The 23,972-nt window shown below is 43.7% G+C and overlaps 3 protein-coding genes across 3 annotated transcripts in view; 2 read left to right on the top strand and 1 right to left on the bottom strand.

Moving 5' to 3' along the window:
• The window catches only part of LOC148508409 (sulfotransferase 2B1-like), a 138,543-nt gene extending 115,151 nt beyond the window's left edge, over positions 1 to 23,392 (bottom strand). The window contains exon 1 of the mRNA XM_088444503.1: positions 23,333 to 23,392. The gene's annotated coding sequence lies outside the window, so the exon portion shown is untranslated. The remainder of the gene's footprint in view (positions 1 to 23,332) is intronic.
• On the top strand, positions 15,302 to 17,045 carry LOC148508411 (uncharacterized). Its single transcript, XM_088444502.1, has one exon. It carries the CDS (start codon positions 15,302 to 15,304, stop codon positions 16,922 to 16,924), a length of 1,623 nt encoding a protein of 540 aa, XP_088300628.1. The 3' UTR covers positions 16,925 to 17,045.
• On the top strand, positions 18,263 to 19,458 carry LOC148508410 (uncharacterized). Its single transcript, XM_088444463.1, has one exon. The coding sequence runs from the start codon at positions 18,283 to 18,285 to the stop codon at positions 19,456 to 19,458; it is 1,176 nt and encodes a 391-aa protein (XP_088300589.1). The 5' UTR covers positions 18,263 to 18,282.
• Positions 23,393 to 23,972: the final 580 nt, after the last annotated feature.

The following is a 23,972-nucleotide window of genomic DNA, read 5'->3' as shown; positions in this document are numbered from 1 at the left end:
GTCAATATTTATAAATTCCTCTCTGGTAGACTTCCCTGTGGCCAGTGTGTGTGTGTTTATAAATTGCATCAATTGGGCCCGCCCATCGCAATGCCATGAATCTCAGCATCAAGTACTTGGAGCAGAAATATGATGACGTTATATGCAAAAACTTCCCAGAAGTTAGACGTCCCAGAGGGGAGATGCAGCTGGCCACCGTGTGTAGGTGCCAGCAGATCACATCACTTGGCCCCACCCTCTATGATGCAATACCATCTCTCCATTAAAATTTGTGTAAAAGTAGCCCATAGGTTACTGTGGGCTAACGCAATCTTCAGCTTCTCATTCTGGATCTTTGTAAATCCAAAATAAACCCATGGAGACTGCTCTTGTGGTTGGGAATTGAGAGACAGCATAGATATCAGAGATATATTTTGCAGTTCCTCCTTCTGTAATGCTGGGGATACTTAGATTTTGTGGGGATTACAACTGTGTTTTTTCCGGGGATTTCCCACAATTTAACTTTAATAAATAAATCCCTATGACTCCTATATCCTGTGAGAGAGGAGATATGCTCTCACCATCTGATAACTGCAATATATATTAACTAAATGTAAATAGTAATCTGTGTATCAATTCCAATGATTCAGGATATGTCTGTCACACCAGATCAATGACACCTATGTCAAATTCACAGACTAAAAATATATTGAGGTACATATGAACACTAGGTGTGTGCTAAAACAAACCTTTGGACTATTAAATACCAGGTTCAGATGACTTGATACATTTTGTTGTGTGGTTCTCTATGCTCCTGCAAAAATGTAGTCACTTGTTGTCTACTGCACAATCTGGCTTTATATCAAAATAGGCCTTAGACTAGCATAGACAGTGAGGAATCAGGGGTTCTTGGACCATAAGCTGACGTGGAGAATTTCAAGGTAGAGAATCATTGAGACCTATATCACATGTAAGTATTTTTTACAAATACGTGTACCACAGTCACGCCTGACAGAAAGAAGAGGACCTTCCCTTGAAAATAGGTGATAAATAATGTTCTGAAACTGTCATTGTGATTAAGTTGTCTTTCTTTGAATTATATTTTTTTCTCATGGTTTCTATTTATTTTAACACTGTTTCTTTAAAGGTGGGCGGCAGGACCCAGTGGCCCCTGCATGTCAGGGCATGCTGACATGTAGTGCTACATGTGCCAGCATAATCAGACGCTATAGGCATTGGCATACCTCCCAACTTTTGGAGGCTGGGAAGAGGGGACGGGACGTCTAGAAAACGCAGTGGAGCCTCGCGGCAACCCCCATTTACGTCACTATATGGGGCATGCCCAACACTCTCCGAGATGCTGGGCAGCCCCCCAGGCTCTCCTTACACTATGCGCATGGCATCTGTTCACCTTCTGCACACCCGCTGCTCTGCTATGCAGAGCAGCGGTATGTGCTCTTCCCAACTTCCACCCCACCCGCGGGACACAGTGTCCCGCGGGTGGGACAGCGGGACTGTCCCAGAAAAATGGGACTGTCCCGCTGAATATGAGAAGTTGGGAGGTTACCACCCACAGCTTATGTGAGCGTCCATGATGATGGTCGCGATGGTCAAGACCATCGCGACCATCGGGCATGCGACGAGACCCTGTGGTAGGGTCTTGCTGCCGCAAGCCCAGGAGTGATTTGGGCTCTATCAGAGCCAAAATCACTCCCACTGACATCACTAGTGATGTCAGTGGGGCCGGACCCAGACGGTAGGCGTTCCCATGGGAACACCTCCGTCTGGCAGCCACGCCCCCGGCACGCCTACCAAAGGGGACGAGCTGTCACTCACCATCAACAGCACGCCACCTTTGGTGCGAGACCCCGAGCGGCGGATTCCCTGTCGCTCGCCGGGTCTCGTGCATGCGCATGACGGAGCTCCCTCCATCGCGCGCATGGGCACTTAGGCACCATCGACCCGCTTGCGAGCGTCCAGCTCTCACGAGCGGGTCAGAATCAGGCCCTTAGTGGGTATGTAGATGTGTCCCTGTCAGCTGCACCCCAAAATAATAATGAGTGGTAAAGAGGATTTTGTTTTGTCGGTGTAGAATAACCATTTCATCTTTTATTATAATTCAATTAAAATGATATTCTTACAAGAGTGTGTGATTGTTAGGGGCAGGGTATATTATTACTATACTAGTGGGTGTGTAGACGTGCCCCTGTCAGCTGCTCCCCAAAAATAATAGTAAGAGGAAAAAAAAACATTACAAGTCTTTAATTATAATTCAATTCAAATTGTATTCTTGCAAGAGTGTTTTTTGTAGAGGGGGTATATATTATTACTGTACTTAGGGCCAGATTCAGAGACATACGTTAATGCCACCACAGCTGAAAATATGTAAATGTTGCAGCCACTGGCAGATGTATTGAGATGCCTACCGGCATCTTTGCAAATCCAAGCCTCTGCGTACAAAGACGCAGCATCAGTCGCAGATAATTCGATGTTGGCAGTCTTGAGTCACTCTATGGTCATGTAGAAAGGCCACAGGAACTGAGGGCCTGATTCAGAGCCGGACGCTATTTGCGGATGGTCATTCCAAAAAAGGGGCCGACTATTTAAATTGATCGCTCGCTCTTTGCGGTTTGTTGACGCCTCTATGTCTGAGCGAGTGAATGAAAAATGCGCTCGCTATTTTGTAAAGACGCCCCTTTGCCGTTCGCATCACATGTCATCTCCGGTATTTATTAGATTAATCGGGTACATCGAAAGGCTTCTGAACTGCTCGCAGTGCTTGTGGTAGGTTTTTCTTACTGCTATCACTGCGAGCAGTTCAGGCTAAAAGACAACCAAGTGACGTGGTCGATGACGCTCCTTTACTAATTATGCACTCCCATTAAACGCCCTTTTGACCGATAGGCATGCCTGCATTGGGATCTCCACTCCCCCGTTTTCAAGCACCTTCCCCTGTTACCATCCGCAAAAGGTACATTCTGTCAATCATATTAGCAGCCCCTCGCTGTTTAGCGAGCGCACGATTTCCGACCGCAATGACTGGTTTGCGCATGCGCATTACGACCCATATGCATGCACAGTTGTGCGAACATCGCTCAGAGCGATCGAGCGGCCGCTTACGAGCGGCTCTGAATCAGGCCCTGAGACTCCAGAGCCATGTTTACAGCGTACTGAATCGCAGATACAGGAAGTGACACTCCCCAGACATGGTCACGATATGTCTGTGTTTTTAGCCAATACTCCCTGTTACCACCCCCCAAACACTGCGAGTAAAAAGCTGTTGTGAATGATTATGGTAATATGCTTTGATGCATGCACAGTGCGACTTATACTCATATGCAGTTTACCGATGATCGTCCAACTGCGTAAATATTGGCATTGCGTACATCTCTGAATCAGGCCCTTAGTAGGTGTGTAAACCAAGGCCTTTCGTCACGAGTGGTGGTCCTGCAATGCCGTTTCATGCATTGGAATACCCATTGCGAAAGGCAGGGCTAATCACAGTCAGGCATCTTCTGTAACCTCACATGCGACACCTCTCTCTGAGTCTAGGGGCAAAAGTTACTAAGCAGCAGCATTCTCAAACACAGGGCCGCAGCTACAGAGGCCATATACAGAGAAAGTTCAGAAGAACACAATGTGCCAGTATAGGGTGTTGTAAGTGTCGATAGTGATCATGATGGTGCAAAAATGTCAACTTTTTGTACCGGTCAACCTATTGCCTGTCGACAATTTGGTGTCGACCTATACATTATCGACCTTCCACTTGTCGATCTTTTAATCCACACCCGGCTGAAACTAGAATTTGCATATTATTGCAGCCACAAATGCATTAGCGTCCACTTCTGAATCAGGACCTGTATTAGCACTTTATAATTCAAACCTAGGCAATGCTCTCATACCTGCTCAATACATGGTAAATCATAACTGTGTAATAATGGATGTAGGAAATTGCCCATAAGAAAATATAATAAATAGTAGCCATTTCTAAAATCACTAGAAAAACATTCATGGAATAGAGGTTTACAGTATCCATATAAACAATACAACTCCATATAATAAGAAGTAGATATGTGCGCTGACCCCAGTGTTTTTGTTTTGGATCTGGATTAATCTTCATGTTTTGGTTTTGGTTTTGCAAAACCACCCTCGTGTTCTGGTTTTTGATTTGCATTTTATTATTTTTTAAAATAATCGATAAAACAGCTAAAATAATGTAATGTTGGTCTGGTTTTGATCCTACACTATTATTAACCTCAATAACATTCATTTCCAGTAATTTCCTGTCAATTTTGACCACCTCACAGCTCACAATATTGTTTTCATCTAGTTTAGACCAAAATGTTGCAGCAAACTAGCTGACTGACTAAGCTAAGCAACAGGGGTGTATCTAGGGATCCAAGCGCCCCTGGCAATGTACTTGCGCCCCCCTAACCCCCTTATGCAGTGCCCCCAGTAGTAATCCCCCAGTAGTAATCCACCCTATGCTGCATTGCCCCCAGTAGTAGCCCCCCCTATACAGTGCCCCCAGTAGTGGCCACACCTATACAGTGCTCCCAGCAGTGGCCACCCCCATAAATTGCCCCCAGTAGTTATCCCCTCTATGTTGCATTGCCCCCAGTAGTAGCCCCCCTATACAGTGCCCCCAGTAGTGGCCACCCCTATACAGTGCTCCCAGTAGTGGCCACCCCCCATAAATTGCCCCCAATAGTGGCCACCCCAATACAGTAGCGGGTACCCCCCCATACAGTGCGCCTGTAGCGGACACCCCCTATTTCAAGACTACAAGCAAGATATATTTGTGGGATGTTTTTTGGGTTACCTGCATATATTAAGGATCCTCAGGATGTAAGAAGGAGGGACCACAGTAGATATATCCAATATCTTCAGTGCTCCCTGCATTTCTGATAGCAGAAGCAGCCCTCATTCGCTTTATGGGGGCTGCTAGGCTGTGGGATTTACCAAGCACCAGAAAGCTATCTTCAGATAGTATCGTCACACATGAGCGGTCAGCAGAATGCATATGCACAGTAGCACTGCGGGGTCCTGATAAAGGAGTGAAGTGATCAACAATGCAATCACTTCACTTCTAACACTTCACAGGGACAGGCTCCTTGTGAATCTTGATTTCTTATTGCACCGAGTATTGGTGATAAGAAATTATAATTATCATGTCTAGGACATGACAATTAATAAATATGCCCCATAGTCACTACCAGTTATGATACTAGAGCTAAAAGGGTCAGCAAAAGCATCATATAATATTGTTACAGTACAAGTGTAATTAGTACAAACTAGCGCTGGAATTGTGAACGTAACGTTAAGATAATAATTATTTTAAATATCAGCTACAAGTATAAAAATAAAAAAAAATTGACTATAATGGGTGGATTTTTCAAAATAAAATAAAATAGTGTTTATAGTATAGTGTGTATATAGTATTCCGAATAGTGGCACTTTGGACGGCTTGAACTATATATAATGGTTCTTGGGTGTCTAGTAGTGAAACAAACTGCACTGACTTTTCCAAAAGTATAAGTTCATAACTGAGTCCCAAATTAATTTTGTAACAAAAATAACGATAAAAAGGTCTCTATTATTTGGGTCTATGAACCATAGTGATTAGTGGCATCCTGCTTACCGGTTAAAAAATATATTCTTTAAGGGCGATAACGGAGTCCGACCATGGCTTCCCTTGGGAGTTATACCCGTGATTGTCTGTCTTCTGCTGGTAAAGGATTCCCAGCTCTGCTGTGCGTTTGGCCTGGTCTTCAAGGAGATCAGGTTGTAGTATGACTCTATTTACCACATCTCCATATCCCAACGAGTATCACTAAAGGGGCAGTTAGAGGGTTGCAACCTGTGTGTACCCAGCAGTGAAGCTCAAACTAATTTTCAGCAATTCTTGGTGAAGATTAGAATCTATGTATCAAAGTTTGTTTTCCTGGGGATTAAGGCTTAATACATAGGCTGAAAAAAGAGGAAGAATGTAGTATGTTGCCTTACTTTGTGCTACTCTTTGTCTGAGTAAATAGTGTCTAGAGTATTGTATATTGTACATAAGTCCTTACTCTCATCCTTTATCCTCTTCACTCCTATTCCTGGGGTGCTTTGTTTAGTGCCCTCCTTCTGGTTCTAATAAAACTGCTGTTGAACTGTACAACTGTCTTTGATATCCTAACCCTTTAAATGTGGACCTTATAAGGTCACTTACAGTACAGCCTAGGCCAAATAAGAGTGTTCACTGCGTATTGGTCAATATTTATAAATTCCTCTCTGGTAGACTTCCCTGTGGCCAGTGTGTGTGTGTTTATAAATTGCATCAATTGGGCCCGCCCATCGCAATGCCATGAATCTCAGCATCAAGTACTTGGAGCAGAAATATGATGACGTTATATGCAAAAACTTCCCAGAAGTTAGACGTCCCAGAGGGGAGATGGAGCTGGCCACCGTGTGTAGGTGCCAGCAGATCACATCACTTGGCCCCACCCTCTATGATGCAATACCATCTCTCCATTAAAATTTGTGTAAAAGTAGCCCATAGGTTACTGTGGGCTAACGCAATCTTCAGCTTCTCATTCTGGATCTTTGTAAATCCAAAATAAACCCATGGAGACTGCTCTTGTGGTTGGGAATTGAGAGACAGCATAGATATCAGAGATATATTTTGCAGTTCCTCCTTCTGTAATGCTGGGGATACTTAGATTTTGTGGGGATCACAACTGCTTTTTTTCCGGGGATTTCCCACAATTTAACTTTAATAAATAAATCCCTATGACTCCTATATCCTGTGAGAGAGGAGAAATGCTCTCACCATCTGATAACTGCAATATATATTAACTAAATGTAAATAGTAATCTGTGTATCATTTCCAATGATTCAGGATATGTCTGTCACACCAGACCAATGACACCTATGTCAACTTCACAGACTAAAAATATATTGAGGTACATATGAACACTAGGTGTGTGCTAAAACAAACCTTTGGACTATTAAATACCAGGTCAGATGACTTGAAACATTTTGTTGTGTGGTTCTCTATGCTCCTGCAAAAATGTAGTCACTTGTTGTCTACTGCACAATCTGGCTTTATATCAAAATAGGCCTTAGACTAGCATAGACAGTGAGGAATCAGGGGTTCTTGGACCATAAGCTGACGTGGAGAATTTCAAGGTAGAGAATAATTGAGACCTTTATCACATGTAAGTATTTTTTACAAATAAGTGTACCACAGTCACCATAAAATAAAATTGTATTTAAATAAAGAGACCACGACAGAAACTATCAAGGGTTTAGCTGCTTCTAACCAAACAGCTCCAATCAAGGTGACTTTCCCATTTTCTGACCAATCAGAGTGAAGTCACTTTGTTTAATTCAAATTACAAGTCTAGAAGCTGTCATTCTGCAGCAGGGTTCCTTCATGGAGCAGTATGATAACGTTTCTGCGGAATTTATATTTCCAAGTGGATTGCAAGCCTGACAGAAAGAAGAGGACCTTCCCTTGAAAATAGGTGATAAATAATGTTCTGAAACTGTCACTGTGATTAAGTTGTCTTTCTTTGAATTACATTTTTTTCTCATGGTTTCTGTTTATTTTAACACTGTTTCTTTAAAGGTGGGCTGCAGGACCCAGTGGCCCCTGCATGTCAGTGCATGCTGACATGTAGTGCTACATGTGCCAGCATAATCAGACACTATAGGCATTGGCATACCTCCCAACTTTTGGAGGCTGGGAAGAGGGGGCGGGACGTCTAGAAAACGCGATGGAGCCTCGCGGCAACCCCCATTTATGTCACTATATGGGGCATGGCCAACACTCTCCGAGATGCTGGGCAGCCCCCCAGGCTCTCCTTACACTATGCGCACGGCATCTCTTCACCTTCTGCACACCCGCTGCTCTGCTATGCAGAGCAGCGGTATGTGCTCTTCCCAACTTCCCCCCCACCCGCGGGACACAGTGTCCCGTGGGTGGGACAGCGGGACTGTCCCAGAAAAATGGGACTGTCCCGCTGAATGTGAGACAGTTGGGAGGTATGCATTGGGCAAGGACTGTAGATTGCCAGCAAAAAAACACTTATTTTTTTTTACACTATCTCGTTCTATTCTACATTATGAAAACGAAAACACACCTGCACTTGGGTTTTGCGATGAGAATCTAGACCCAGCTCGTGTCTTCCCGGCAAGCTGGAATCTCATAATGAGGCAAAATGTCATTTTCTCAGAAGGATTGCATATACTATAGGAGTGCGCAATTACACACAGAGTTGTATTAGTAGGTAGATGGGGAGTAGGTAGGAAGGGTGACTGGCTGCAGGCATCTATATCACTGTGTGTGTATGTGTGTTTGTCAGACACACCAGCTAGTAACAACTATAATCCAGATTCTGGCATAATGCCAGAATCTACTGCTCATGCACGGGTCTCCAGGATTTCTGCAGGAAATCTTTTTTGAGCATGCGCGAGTCACCGGGAAAATGATGGCCGCCGTTATTTTCCCAGTGATTTTTGCTGCTCTGCAGAGCAGAGCTCTGAATACTGTGGAAAAGTAAGTATAAACTAAATATGGGTGCAGGATGTGCTGTGTAGGGCCCCCTGGACTCAGGGGCCCGTGTGCCCTGCACACCCTGCAACCATTATAGAAATACGCCCCTGAGTGTGCTGCAGTATAAACAGCTACTGTGTTTGTCAGACTTAGTAGCACCTACAATCTACTGCTGCAAACAGTCGGTGTGTGTTAAAGTGAGCTCGCACTTGTTATTCACCTGGATAAATCAGTATCTCTACACTGCAGTATGTATTATACTGTCAGTCACTTTTTTTGTGTTTGTGAATTGTGTGCGCAGTAGCCGCACGTGCATCAACAAAGTAGTGCCAAGCGTGCGCCTGTGTCATAAGTAAAGGGCCGGCTGGCTTGTCCGTTAAAGGGTGCTGTAACCCCCAAAGTACACTCCAAACAAAATCAAATTTTTTTTTCTGTGTTTGTGAATTGTGTGCACTGTGGCTGCACGTGCATCAACGATGGAGCAGCGCCAAGCGTGCGCCTGTGTCCCATAAGTAAAAGGCCGGCTGGCTTGTCCGTTAAAGGGTGCTGTAACCCCCAAAGGGCACTCCAAACAAAATAAAAGAATATTTTCTGTGTTTGTGAATTGTGTGGGCAGTAGCCGCACGTGCATCAACAAAGTAGTGCCAAGCGTGCGCCTGTGTCCCATAAATAAAGGGCCAGCTGGATTGACCGCTAAAGGGCGCTGTAACCCCCAAAGGGCACTCCAAACAAAAATAAAATATATATTTTCTGTGTTTGTGAATTGTTTGCACTGTGGCTGCACGTGCATCAACAAAGGAGCAGCGCCAAGCGTGCGCCTGTGTCCCATAAGTAAAGGGCTGGCTGGCTCATTTATTAAAGGGTGGTGTAACCCACAAAGTGCACTAGTCTCCAACAAAAATAAAAAATTATTTTCTGTGTTTGTGTGCGCCTTAGCCGCATGTATATATCAATATAACATAAATGGAGGACCAAACTTTCTCCGATAAAAATAAAATAGGGAAAGATCAAGAACCACTTCCTCCTAGTGCCGAAGCTGCTGCCACTAGTCATGACATAGACAATAACATGCCATCAACGTCGTCTGCCAAGGCCGATGCCCAATGTCATAGTAGAGGGCACATACAATCCCAAATGACAAAGTTCTGGAAAATGACCTTGAAAAAAACATTTAAATCATCTGAAGAGAAACGTAAACTTGCCAATATGCCATTTACGACACGGAGTGGCAAGGAATGGCTAAGGTCTTTCCCTATGTTCATGACTAGTGGTTCAGCTTCACATGACGATGGAAGTCCTCCTCCCACTAAAAAAAATCAAACGAGTTAAGCTGGCAAAAGCACAGCGAAGAACTGTGCGTTCTAAGAAGATATCACAAATCCCCAAGGAGAGTCCAAGTGTGGTGGTGGTTGCGATGCCTGACCTTCCCAGCACTGTATGGGAAGAGGTGGCTCTTTCCACCATTTGCATACCCCCTGCAAGTGCTGAAAGGAGCACCCACAGTCCACTTGCTGATATGCAAATTGAAGATGTCACTGTTGAAGTACAACAGGATGAGGATACTGGTGTAGCTGGCACTGAGGAGGAAGTTGGCGAGGAGGATTCTGATGGTGATGTGGTTTGTTTAAATCAGGCTCCGGGGGAGACAGTTGTTGTCCGTGGGATGAAAAAGCCCATCACGGTCATGTCTGGGCAGAAGACCAAACATTCCACCTCTTTGGTCTGGCAATATTTCTATCCAAATCCGGACAACAACTGTCTTGCCATATGTACCATATGTAAAGGTGGAATAAGTAGGGGTAGAGACGTTAACCACCTAGGAACATCCTCCCTTATACGGCACCTGCAGCGCGTTCATAAAAAGTTACTGCGAAGTTCAGAAACTTTGGCTAAGACCGTAAGCAGTCCAGGGACACCTAAATCCCGTTGCCCTGTTGTATCCAAGCGCCTGCAAACCACACCGTCAACTCCCTCCTCATCAATTTCCTCCTTAGTCAGGATCGGAAGTAGTCCTGCAGGCCATGTCACTGGCATGACTGACTCTCCTATCCGGGATTCCTCCGGAGGATCCTGCATTGCTATGCCTCCTGCTGCCGCTGCTGCTGTTGCTGCTGCTGGGAGTCGTTCATCATCCCAGAGAGGAAGTAGGAACACCACTACTTTTACTAAACAATTGACCCTCCAACAGTCCTTAGCGAGGAGGATGAAGTACGACAACAGTCATCCTGAAGCAAAACGTATAACTGAGGCCTTGACTGCTATGTTGGTGTTAGACTTGCGTCCGGTATTCGCCATTAGTGCAGTGGGATTTAGACAATTGATGGAGGTAGTGTGTCCCCGGTTCCAAATCCCATCTAGATTCCACTTCACTAGGCAAGCGATACCGAGACTGTAAAGAAACGTCAGAAAAAGTGTCCTCAGTGTCCTGAAAAATGCCGTTGTACCCAATGTCCACTTAACCACGGACATGTGGCAAGTGGAACAGGGCAGACTAAGGACTATATGACTGTGACAGCCCACTGCGTAGATGTATCACCTTACACAGCAACAGCAGCAGCGTCACCAGTAGCAGCATCTCTGAAACGCCAGCTCGTTCCAAGTCAGGCTATGCTGTGTATCACCGGTTTCAGTAAGAGGCACACCGCCGACAACCTCTTAGAGAAACTGAGGGAAATCATCGCCCAGTGGCTTACCCCACTTAGACTCTCCTGGGGATTTGTGATATCTGACAACGCCACCAATATTGTGCGGGCATTACATCTGGGCAAATTCCAGCACGTCCCATGTTTTGCTCACACAATAAATTTAGTGGTGCAGAATTTTCTGAAAAGCGACAGGGGCATGCAGGAGACGCTTTGGGTGGCCCAAAAAATTTCTGGCCACTTTCGCCATTCAGTGACTGCGTGCCGAAGACTGGAGCACCAGCAAACACTCTTGAACCTGCCCCGCCATCACCTGAAGCAAGAGGTTGTGACACGGTGGAACTCAACCCTCTATATGCTTCAGAGGATGGAGGAGCAGCAAAAGGCCATTCAAACCTATACATCCACCTATGACATAGGCAAAGGAGGGGGTATGCACCTGACTCAAGCGCAGTGGAGAATGATTTCCGTGTTGTGCAAGGTTCTCCAGCCCTTTGAACTTGCCACACGTGAAGTCAGTTCAGACACTGCCAGCTTGAGTCAGGTCATTCCCCTCATCAGGCTTTTGCAGAAGCAGCTGGAGAAAGTGAAGGAGGAGCTAAGACGGAGCGATTCCGCTCGGCATGTGGGACTTGTGGATGAAGCCCTTCATTCGCTTTGCCAGGATTCCAGGGTGGTCAATCTGCTGGTGAACACACTGTCAGCTGAAGCGGAACGTGACACGTCAACAGCTCCTTCTTCATTTTCTCCCGCAACTGGGGCTGCCAGGAAAAAACTTAGGTATCCTAAGCAACCCGCTGGCGGTGATGCAGGGCAGGCAGGACCAAGTTTGGACATCTGGTCTGGACTGAAGGACCTGGCAACAATTTCTGACATGTCTACTGTCACTACATATGATACTGTCACCATTGACAGAATGGTGGAGGATTACATCGGTGACAGCATCCAAGTAGGCATGTCAGACAGTCCATACCTGTACTTGCAGGAAAAAGAGGCAATTTGGAGGCCCCTGTACAAACTGGCTCTATTTTACCTGAGTTGCCCCCCTCCAATGTGTACTCCGAAAGAGTGTTTAGTGCAGCCGGGAACCTTGTCAGTGAAAGGCGTAGGAGGTTGCTTTCACAAAATGTGGAGAAGATGATGTTCATAAAAATGAATTATCAACTCTTCCAGGGAGACCAGCCTCCAGAACGTACAGAGGGACCTGTGGTGGTGGATTCCAGTGGGGACGAGTTAATACTCTGTGAGGATGAGGATGTACACAACACTGAAGAGGGTGAGGAATCGGTGGATGAGGAGGATGAGGACGACATCTTGCCTCCATAGAGCCAGTTTGTGCAGGGACAGATTAATTGCCAGCTTGTTTTGTGGGGGCCCAAATGAACCAATCATTTCAGCCACAGTCATGTGGCAGACCGTGGCACTGAAATGATTGGTTTGTAAAGTCCCCCTTCCGGAGTACAGAACTTGACACTCCCTGTTGGAGTATGGGACCTAAAACCCCCTTCTGGGGAAGCTGACTTGGCTTTTCCTTTCGGGGTACACAATATGAAACCCCCTTTTGGGATGCAAGAACACAGACTTCCTCCTGGGGTGAGTGGCTCAGAACCCCCTTTTGAGGTATGGAACTTGAGACCCTTTCTTGGGGAGTAACACTTGAAATTACGGCCCGCTCCTGGGAAATAACACTCGAAACGAAGGCCTCCCCTTGAGGCATGAAACTCGAAATGAAGGCCCTCTCCTGGGGTGTGAAACTCGAAATGATGGTCTCCTCTTGAGGCGTGTAACTCGAAACGAAGGCCCCCTCCTGGGGCATGAAACTCGAAATGAAGACCCCTCCCTGGGGTGTGAAACTTGAAATGAAAGCCCCCTCCTGGGGTACAACACTTGTAACCCCCTTCTGGGGTGAGAGATTTGAAACCCCCTCCTGGGGCTTGAAACTTGAAACGAAAGCCCCCTTCTGGGGCGTGGAACTTGAGACCCCCTCTTGGGGTGCGAGACTTGAGACCCCCTCCTGGGGTGCGAGACTTGGGGCTCCCTCCTGGGGTGCGAGACTTGGGGCCCCCTCCTGGGGTGCGAGACTTGGGACCCCCTCCTGGGGTGCGAGACTTGGGACCCCCTGCTGGGGTGCGAGACTTGGGACCCCCTGCTGGGGTGCGAGACTTGGGACCTCCACTCGGGGTAAGGAAGTTGAGACCCCTCCTGGGGCTACTGACTGGAGTCCCGTATTGGGAAAACCAGAATCCGGACTGGGACCGATGGAAATGGAATCCGGGCCGTGACCAGTAAAAATGGAATGAGTAGTGTCCCTGACCTTAGAAGGTTGAAGTATCCTCCCAATATTTCTTAGACGAGGGTTGAAGCATCTTGTAGCAGGGCCCCAATCAAAAACTTGAACTTTCTTTTGCTCAGTGGACATCACCTCCTTATCTGTAACTGAAGAAATGGGAATCACTGATGGATGATGGGGAGCACTGAAAGCGCAGACATTGGGAGTCACACACTTGTCACCACTTCTCAGTGGGCGCAGAGTACAGTCCTTAAGAAACTGATTGTCATAACCGCAATATAAACAGAGATGCAGTTCCTGGCGTCGCTGACGTTCAACCTCAGTAAGTTTAGGGCGCAGGAAACTTTGATGCTTTACTTTAGTTTGTTTGGAAAAGCTGTTAGTCAAGTCAGGAGTAGCACTAGAAAGCTTGGGAATAACTTGAAAAATTTTGGGACGGAGATTTTGTAGTTGTTCTGGAAGCCAGTAGAAACTCTTGAAAGGTTCAGGGTCACGCATATCAGAAAATTGGGGAACCAGAGGACATTTGAGAGGTTCACTAGCTTGCTCAGAAAATTTAATTTAAAATTTATGTAATCAAGCATATATAGATATAAATAATACTGATCTTTGATTATTGCTTTATGAACTAATAACCTTTGCTGGGGGTGTGTGTGTTTCTGCATGTTCCCCCTAGTTTAGGATCAGCTGATGTAATCTGTGGGTTATTTCCCCTGCTGTCTCGTCTAGAAATTTATAGATGTTTATAATGTAACAAAAGTCTTGGTGTCATATGCTTAATGTTTAAGACCATCTCAAAAGAGGAAGTGCACTAGACTCTGGAAATACCCTTGTATCTAAAGATTAGTATGTGTCTTACTTCTCCGAACCACATCCTGTTTTCTGTAACAAATGAGATACTGTGTGTTTTAAAGAATCTGCTATATTAACCCCATCGGAATAAATGAGTTTTCAGTCTCAATCTCTTAAACACGACTTGCTGTTTGATTTATTGGGGTTCCCAGTCGACTGGTAAGGGGGAAACACAGAACTGACAATCGAAGGGACTTGGTAGTGAAACATCTCCTGCATTACATGGGGGCTCGGAGGAGGGAGATTTCTTGATCTCGATCCAGGATTTCTGGGACCAGTGCCGCTGCTACAGAATAGATGACACCACGTCCGCCTGCTGTACACAACTACTGACAATCCCGGGTGAGTGATTTCAAAGTTATGATTTCAACTTAATTACTCCGTCAGTGTTTGTTTACTGCCTGTGAGACAGTCTATCTATATGTAGTAAGTATACCTGGTATATTTTGAACCCGATTGTCTGTTTCTGAATTATTTTCATGATACAGTAAAAATTAATGTTATATGAATGCCATGTAATAACTGTTTGTGTACTGTTACTCTCTGGTATAAGAAAAATATTAATGAATTCAACTGTCAATTGCAATCTGTAGGTTCTATTGTACATTCTGGTGTTTTACAAAACAAGGATATTTCTTTTGTGGTCAGTATTGGTTGTCATGTTGATAAAGACATAATTGATAGATTTGTAGGACAAGGGTTTCCTGATTGTTTGGTTGATTTACCTATTAATTTTGTACCTCTGCAATTTGAAATACTGTGTTATAGTGATAGTAGAAAATTTCCCCTGTCAGTACAGAGAATTATTGAAAGAGGAAGTCCCAGTGTTTATTCTGAACATATCAGTCAGTGGCAAAAGAAAACGAACAATATACATAGAAAGCTCAGAAAATAACAGATTTTAGACTAATTATTACAGTAATCTAAGCAGTGCGATACAGTTGAGTAGCCCACTACAGTATTGTCCTGTGACCTGATCCCTCACACAGACGGACAATGGGTGCACAAGTTAGTAAAATGGGGGAATTGAGTCCCCTAGAAATAATTTGTCAGAGAGAGGGCGCGAAAGCTCTAAAAGGTATTTCTGTTATTTTCAAAAGAGCAGGATTTCCACCTGAAGGTACGCTAGACCCTGACAAATGGAAACGGTTCAGAAATAATAATATAGACTGGTTGACAAAGAAGAGTTACTTGGACACTGTCACAATATGGCAAACAGTTACACAAGAAATAGAGGATGAGCATAGGAAAAGGTCTGATTTAAATGATGTTATAGATAACCCACCACCATATGTACCAGTTAGACTGGCAGCTCCATCAACTGCAATACAAAATGAAGTATCCACATTAACATCCCAGAACTTGTATCCCAGAATTGACTTAAATACCATTCAAGGGTGTGGTATAGAATCACAAGATAAAGTAAATCTAGATATAACTAGAGGAAGAGAATGTACGTTTTGTCATTTTTGTGTCCCAGAGGGTTCAGAGAAATGTCCCGCTTGTGATAACTGGGTATCACCTGATGCCCCACCATGTAATCAAGGTAGTAATGTAACTAATACTTCCCTTACAAATAAACAAAAAATGTCATATGTACTAAAAAGACTGGCATCCCATAACATGAGTCCTTGTAGGGGTACAATAGCGGGTCCAGAGGGACATCACATTTTACCTATAAGAGTACAAACATCTCCAAATCCCTGGTTTAATGCAGAGCAAGTAGATCCTGCAAATGGTCCTGAATACATTGAACAAGAGGAATATAACCCATGGTTTCAATCTGATATGTTAAGAATTGTTAATGATTTGCCTGATATCAGACGACATCCACATACGTTTTATCAGAAAATGGAACAGGTTAAAACTATTTACAGACCATGTTGGGTAGATCTGGAACAAATTGTAAAAGCATCAGCAGGACATGGAGAATATGATAAAATGATTGCAATCATTGTTCAGGGAGTTCAACAGGGCAGACCAGAAATTGTGGCACTTCCCGCAGTAGGAACAAGATATAGCCAACATAGTGGAAACTTGTTACTAAATAGAATACAATGGAGATGTGCAGAGATTCAACAAACTGCTCCAGCTGCACCAGATTTAGTTCAAAAAACAGACACAGTACGGGCATATTATGATAAACTAATTACTAGACAGGAAGAAGAAGGTTATCCTGTTACAGAAGTAGCAGGAGCTAGGCTGTGTAAAACGAAGTTTTTGAATGGACTTAGAAATGACTTGAGAACTCAGTTATTTCAGATCAGACCGGAAGCCATGGTAATGGATATTGAAGGAATTTTACAAGTATTGGAAGGGATTGAGGATGTTGAACAGGATAAGAAAGACCGGAAAGCTACAAAAGCACAGGTAGTGACGGTGAATCTGGTTCAGAGTCAGCCACCGCAGCTGAGAACAACTGCAAAGCAACCAACTAAAGGTTATACACAGAGGAAGCAGTATGACTCCCAAGGTAATGATATGGCAGGCAAGTGTTTCTTTTGTAAACTTCCAGGACACCAAAAAAAGGATTGCAGAAAGCATCAGAAATATTTGTTATCACAGCGACAGATGTCTGAACATCCGTACACTGCAGGAATGCAGCACCCACAAGCATGAAGATATACAGCTCCCGTGTCATCAGTGCCTGTCTTTGCTTCACTTCAGGATAACACCACACCCACAGGTACTGTCACTGTTACTTTACCCACAGGACAAGAACTCGATTGTGTGATTGATACCGGAGCTCAGAAATCAGTTTTTATGCATGATCAGATCACCCCTCAACTTCTTACTACAGAGACAATACAAGGCACAGGTCTGGGAGGTCAAGCAATGCCTCTCAAAGAAAGTAAACAACTCTTTTTGCTTATTAATGATGAACCTACTCCAGTTCCAGTGGCATTCCTTACCTCTCCCACCTGTCCGGTGAACCTGTTGGGAGCAGATATACTCGCACTTATGCAAGCCTCAATACAATACACACCAAAAGGAGTCAAGTACACCAGCAATATTCCAAATGAGGTGAGCAATAGTATTGAGGCAGCCATACAAGTTTATCTATTTCAGGAACATCCAGCAATTGACTCGCTGCCACAATGGATTTTAACTGTACCTGACAGACTGTGGTCAAAAGGAAAGACTGATGTGGGACTTCTACAAGTGCAGCCAGTACAACTATCCCTCAAACCAGGTACCATACCAGTCTCTGTTAAACAGTACCCACTCACACCAGCACAAGAAAATGCTATTTCACAACAGCTGCAAACATACTTGGACATAGGGGTCATAATACAATGCAGGTCCCCTTTCAACACCCCTCTCTTCCCTGTAAAGAAGCGGGGTACAGGAAAACAAGGAGAAGTACAATACAGACTGGTTCATGATTTGAGGGAAATAAACAAGAGACTTGTAGTCAACACCCCAATAGTACCAAACCCACATACTCTCCTAAGTCAGATACCACCCTCAGCAAGATGGTTCACCGTAGCAGACCTTGCAAATGCTTTTTTCTCTGTTTATATTACAAAAGATTCCCAGCGTCTACTAGCATTTACACATAAAGGAAAACAGTATTGCTGGACACGCTTGCCACAAGGGGGTGCCACTTCACCAAGTGATTTTTCTGAAGCTATGTCCACAATATTTCAAGCATGGAGACCTTTATTTCCAGATGAAACTCAACTCATCCAGTATGTTGATGATTTACTGCTAGCTACCACATCTGAAAGCAAGTGCCAAGAAGAGACTGTTTCCTGGAGGAACAAAACTGCAGAGTTTCCAAAGAAAAACTACAACTAGCAAAACAGAAAGTAATCTTTCTAGGACATTGCATCTCACACGGCACAAGGCATTTAACAGAGGAAAGGAAGAAGCTGATATTACAAGCCAAGGTACCAAAGACTATAAAACAAGTCCGTTCCTTTTTGGGTCTCTTAGGATATTGCCGCGAATGGGTCCCCCTAGCCTCGGTATTCATGCAGACACTGTATGACAGCACCAAAAAGGAGGGCCCATATCCCACTCCCCAGCAGATGGAAGAAGCAGTGACGCAACTCAAAGTAGCTGTCACCACTTCCCCGGCCCTAGGCTTACCTGATTACAGCAAACCCTTCACCCTCTACTGCCACGAAGAAAAAGGCCATGCACTAGGAGTGCTCACCCAAAAACATGGACTGAAGCAACGACCAGTGGCCTACTACTCCAACAAGCTAGACAACATTATCCAAGGGGCACCTACTTGCATCAGAGCGGTAGCAGCAGCAGCAGTCTTAAAAGACAAAAGCACAGACATCGTACTTGATCATCCGTTAACTATTCAAGTACCCCATGCAGTAACAGAAATACTTCAACAAGCCAGAACTAAACACCTTTCAGCAGCAAGGCTAACCAAATATGAAGTGGCATTACTCAGTGCAACTAACGTAACTATAAGAAGATGTACTACCCTCAACCCCGCCACTCTCCTTCCAAGCTTACTCGAGCAACAAGAAGATCCTGAATCACTAGATTCAAAAGGAGGGAGAAATATGGTCTATTCAGACTTATATGCCTGCACTGCAAGTGATGAAGAGCAAAATGATCAAGTAAGGGACGATAAAATATACAACTCAAAAAATTTTAACTGTCATGATTGTCTGGCCCTTATGGATCAAGAAACCTCACCTTTACCACATGTTACAGACACTGCTCTCCCAAATGCACATTATGAACTGTTTGTAGATGGCTCTAGATATTATGAAAATGGGACACCTTACACAGGATATGCTGTAACCACACAAGATGACATCATAGAAGCAGGACCACTACCCTCACATCTATCAGCACAAGCAGCAGAAATAGTAGCTCTCACAAAGGCTCTAGAATATGCAGGAAAAGCTACAGCCAACATCTATACAGATTCAAGATATGCTTGGGGGGTTACGCAGGATTATGGAAACATATGGAAAAGCAGAGACTTTAAAACAGTGACAGGCAAACAAATACAACATGCAGAACTTATAAAACAACTTTTTCAAGCACTTGAATTACCCCATAAAGTGGCTATTATTAAGGTTCAAGCACATACCAGAAATCAGACCAGCATAACCAAAGGGATTGCACAGCAGACAGAGCAGCAAAACAAGCAGCTAAACAGCCTTACAAAGGCATAACAGCATATGTCACACAAACTGAAGGTACAACAACAATGCCAGATTTTCAAGACCTACAAAAACTCCAAGAACAAGCAGGACCAGAAGAAAAATCATCATGGGAAAGGAAAGGAGCCTGCAAGGAGGAATTCACAGGACTATGGAAAGCAGGTAACCTATTATGTCTACCAAGGGCATTGTACCCACCCATGTGTCAAGTTACTCATGGTCTCACGCATATAGGAAAAGATCAAATGGGAAACCTGGTAAAGGAAAGATGGATAGCTCCAGGATTCTTCCCAGCAGCTGCACGGTTTGTACAAGCCTGCTGGATCTGTGGGATCTCCAACCCAGGACAAAAGGTAAAGACTACCATGGGAGCCATTCCAAAAAGTTATTTTCCTTTCCAGAGACTGCAAATTGACTATATTCAGATGCCCAAAGTTGGAATTTATGAATATGCACTGGTCTGTTTAGACACCTTCACAAAATGGATTGAGGCCTGGCCAGTGGCTAAAGCCACTGCAAGGAACACAGCAAAAAAACTCCTCTCAGAAATCGTCTGTAGGTATGGAGTACCAGAGGCAATTGAATCAGATAGAGGCACACACTTCACAGGAGAAGTATTGACTCATATCATGGAAGATTTGGGGATTCAACAGGCCTTTCACACGCCCTACAGGCCACAGACCAGTGCCCTAGTAGAGAAATTCAATGGAACTCTTAAACTTAAGATATTAAAAGCAGCACAAGAGACAGGGAAAAATTGGTTAGAATGTTTACCAATAGCTCTGTTTAGTATAAGAACCACCCCATCTAAAGCCACAGGGCTGTCTCCATATGAAATTTTGTTTGGGACTATCCCTAAGATAGGATGTTATTATCCACAAGAAATGCAACATAAACATGCTGACTTAACTGCATATGTAAAAGCCTTAACTGAAAAACTTACCTCTCTGCATTCTCTAGCTTTCGCCTCTCTCCCAGATTCTAAGGCAGATCTCAGTCCACATCAGCTGCAACCAGGTGACTGGGTCTATCTGAAAAGACACGTCAGGAAATCGCTGGAACCCAGATATGATGGGCCATACCAAGTGTTACTGACTACTCCAACATCGGTGAAAGTTAAAGGGAGAGAGACTTGGATTCACGCGTCACATTGCAAACTCACTAAAGTTAAGTTTGATTTTTAAAAACAAAAAAAAAATATGATCATGTGGAAAGAATTAATGGGTCCTAATCCAGATAGAGGTGTGTGGGGATGCATTATGTGTATAAGCCTCTTTATAGTGCTCACCTATACATATTTCTTTGGAATAATGATAATAGAGGCTGAGGAACAGAAGAATTTTACTCAAACTAATCATACCTTGACAAGAGGAAAAAGGGACATTGCAGTGTGGCCCAACTCAGTTATACAGTCCCACATGATGGTAGCTCGAGCATTGAATTTGACTGATTGTTGGATATGCACACATGCCCCAGTCAGTGCTAGGTCCATGCATTGGGTAGCAGTACCACTGACTTTATCAGAGCTTAAGGAACTTAATTATAGTCTGGGCAGCACATATAACAAAACGATGGCAGAGACTCCTGTCTCATTTATGACAGCATATACCATCGGATATCCACAATTCTGCATAGAAGCACCTCCAGTCACAACGAAACGAATCTTTCCAGATGGGTTCGTATTAACTCCTACTCAGGCACGAGTAGGACAGGTAAAATGTTCACAGGCCCAAGTAAATTTCACAACAAATTCCACTCATAATAAAGGATATTATCTAGGATGGTGTGACAAAGGACAACTGGTAGTACACCGAGAAATCAAAGTACAGATTAATCACACCAATGCAATTATACGAGAGTGGTTCAAAGCAAACGATTCATGTATAAATAATCGAGACATACTAGGCCCATACTCCCAGAACATAAGTGAATATCGCAGAATAACCCGACACAGCAGAGATTCAAGTGTGCTTCAAGTGGCATACGGAGTGGTTCTGGGATATACATATATCCTAGAACAAGGGTTGTGTTTTCTGTGTGGGAGACGTGCTTATAAGTGGATACCTTATGGGGCTTCAGGCATGTGCACTATAGGACGAGTCATTCCTGCAGTGCGAATTCAGAAGGAATATACTGTAGAACAGGTGCAAGCTGCCCAACATACTCACCAACTAGCCCGCCGTAGTATAAAGGAAAGTAATACACATGCACATGACTTAATATTCATTCCGTGGTATAAGAAAATGCCCAACATACTCACCAACTAGCCCGCCGTAGTATAAAGAAAAGTAATACACATGCACATGACTTAATATTCATTCCATGGTATAAGAAAATGGGCTTAGCACTAGCAGGAGGTACAATACAGAATGCACATAACATAGAAGCCCTAGCAAAACTGCTAGATAATGTAACCCAAATATATGATGAGACATTTAGATTGGTGCTGGATGATGTAAAAATGATAAAGAGGGAAGCCCAGGCACATAGAATGGTATTGGATTACTTGACAGCAAAAGAAGGAGGAATGTGCATGGTAGTAGCAGAATCCTGTTGTAATTACCTCAATAGAACTGACTCTATAGAAGAAGCTATAGAGGAACATTTAGATAAAATACAGGAATTAAAGGAAGAATTCAGGAAAAAACACAATGACCCTGAATATGACATTTCTACAGATGGATGGTTTTCCTGGCTCAATCCAGCTAACTGGTTTAGTGGGATAAAAGGATGGATTGTGGGCATTTTGATGTTCCTTCTGAAAATAGTGAGCCTAGGATTATTGATATATGTATGTCTTAAAGTGTTTTTCTGTTGTTTTTCAGTTTGTAAGAAATGTGTGACTAACGCATTGGACTCCTCCAAATACAAAGAACTGCAGAAGAGCTGGGCAAAGAAAAGTCGTGAACAGCTTACGAGAATGGATATGTGTGATTCGCGCCTTTAAGCCCCTCGCTCGGACAGTATGATTAGCATCATCTCAGTGGGGCCATAGCCATTAGCACCATTCTTCCTAAACTGTTTGCTTAACTGTATGATAGGTAGACAAATTGTACTGCCAGAAGCTCAACTGCTAGATCAGATTAATTATAAAAGGAGGGAATGAGAGAGATAAATGTATTCCCCCCTATGTAATCAAACATATATAGATATAAATAATACTGATCTTTGATTATTGCTTTATGAACTAATAACCTTTGTTGGGGGTGTGTGTGTTTCTGCATGTTCCCCCTAGTTTAGGATCAGCTGATGTAATCTGTGGGTTATTTCCCCTGCTGTCTCGTCTAGAAATTTATAGATGTTTATAATGTAACAAAAGTCTTGGTGTCATATGCTTAATGTTTAAGACCATCTCAAAAGAGGAAGTGCACTAGACTCTGGAAATACCCTTGTATCTAAAGATTAGTATGTGTCTTACTTCTCCGAACCACATCCTGTTTTCTGTAACAAATGAGATACTGTGTGTTTTAAAGAATCTGCTATATTAACCCCATCGGAATAAATGAGTTTTCAGTCTCAATCTCTTAAACACGACTTGCTGTTTGATTTATTGGGGTTCCCAGTCGACTGGTAAGGGGGAAACACAGAACTGACAATCGAAGGGACTTGGTAGTGAAACATCTCCTGCAGCGGCGCCCATGATGGGAACTCCGATCCCCAGCACACACAGCCGACCATGGAAGCTCGCAAAAAGCACCTAAGGCAGAATACTCAGCCCCACATCCATCACTGCACCAGACGTCTGACCGCAAGGAGGTCAGGGGAAGCCGGCAAGGAGGTGAGAGAGGCCGATCCTAGGCTGAACCCCGACATGAAGTTTGACATTTCCATTATTTTTCTTAGTAAATGAAAGAGCATAATTTCAACAAAATACAGAAATAAATACCTGTTGGATATAAGTTCTCAGGCAGGACCGTCTTCTGTCTCCTCTTGCATACAGTATGTGACTACCCAGAGTAAACATTAACATTGTCACATGCAGCTAAACTATATACAACATTCTGAAAAAGAGCACTGGCACTGTCCTGGTTATGCATTCAAAATAAGAAGAGGAAAGGAAATCAAGATACACTCACCATAATAAATACTTGGGACAGCATTAAAAAAGCAAACCATAAGGCTGTTTGGGATAACAGTGTAAGACAATTTGTAAGAAAATCTTTAAAATAAGTACAAAAGTAAAATATAAATCTGCACATGAAATTTGATATTTCCACAATGTTTAACTATAATCTGGACATGAAATTTGATATTTGCACAAGTTTATTAATAAATGAGGAGTATAGTGAGGAGTATATTAGAGATGAGCTGTTTGGATTCAGAGAAATCCAACAGAATCAAATTCTGGAGTACTGTGTAGAACAGATGTGTGGCTCGGTTCCTCCCACCAAATTTGGTTCTTAAATCGAGGCAAAACTTAATTTTCCCTGAAATTATGGATCTTGTGTCTATTGGTTTGCATATAAATACCTCCCTCATGATTTCAGGAGCCATTTTAGATAGGAGATTGTACGGAGAGGGATGCT

The sequence above is a fragment of the Taudactylus pleione genome, unplaced genomic scaffold (assembly GCF_031769625.1).
Source record: "Taudactylus pleione unplaced genomic scaffold, aTauple2 ptg000366l, whole genome shotgun sequence".
Lineage (NCBI taxonomy): Eukaryota > Metazoa > Chordata > Amphibia > Anura > Myobatrachidae > Taudactylus > Taudactylus pleione.
Note: the sequence above shows the minus strand (reverse complement) of the source record. Positions and strands in the feature narration are given on the sequence as shown.

Coding starts and splice junctions, on each gene's coding strand:
- LOC148508410 (XM_088444463.1), top strand. CDS start 18,283: ATGCAGACACTGTATGACAGCACCAAAAAGGAGGGCCCATATCCCACT.
- LOC148508411 (XM_088444502.1), top strand. CDS start 15,302: ATGGGTGCACAAGTTAGTAAAATGGGGGAATTGAGTCCCCTAGAAATA.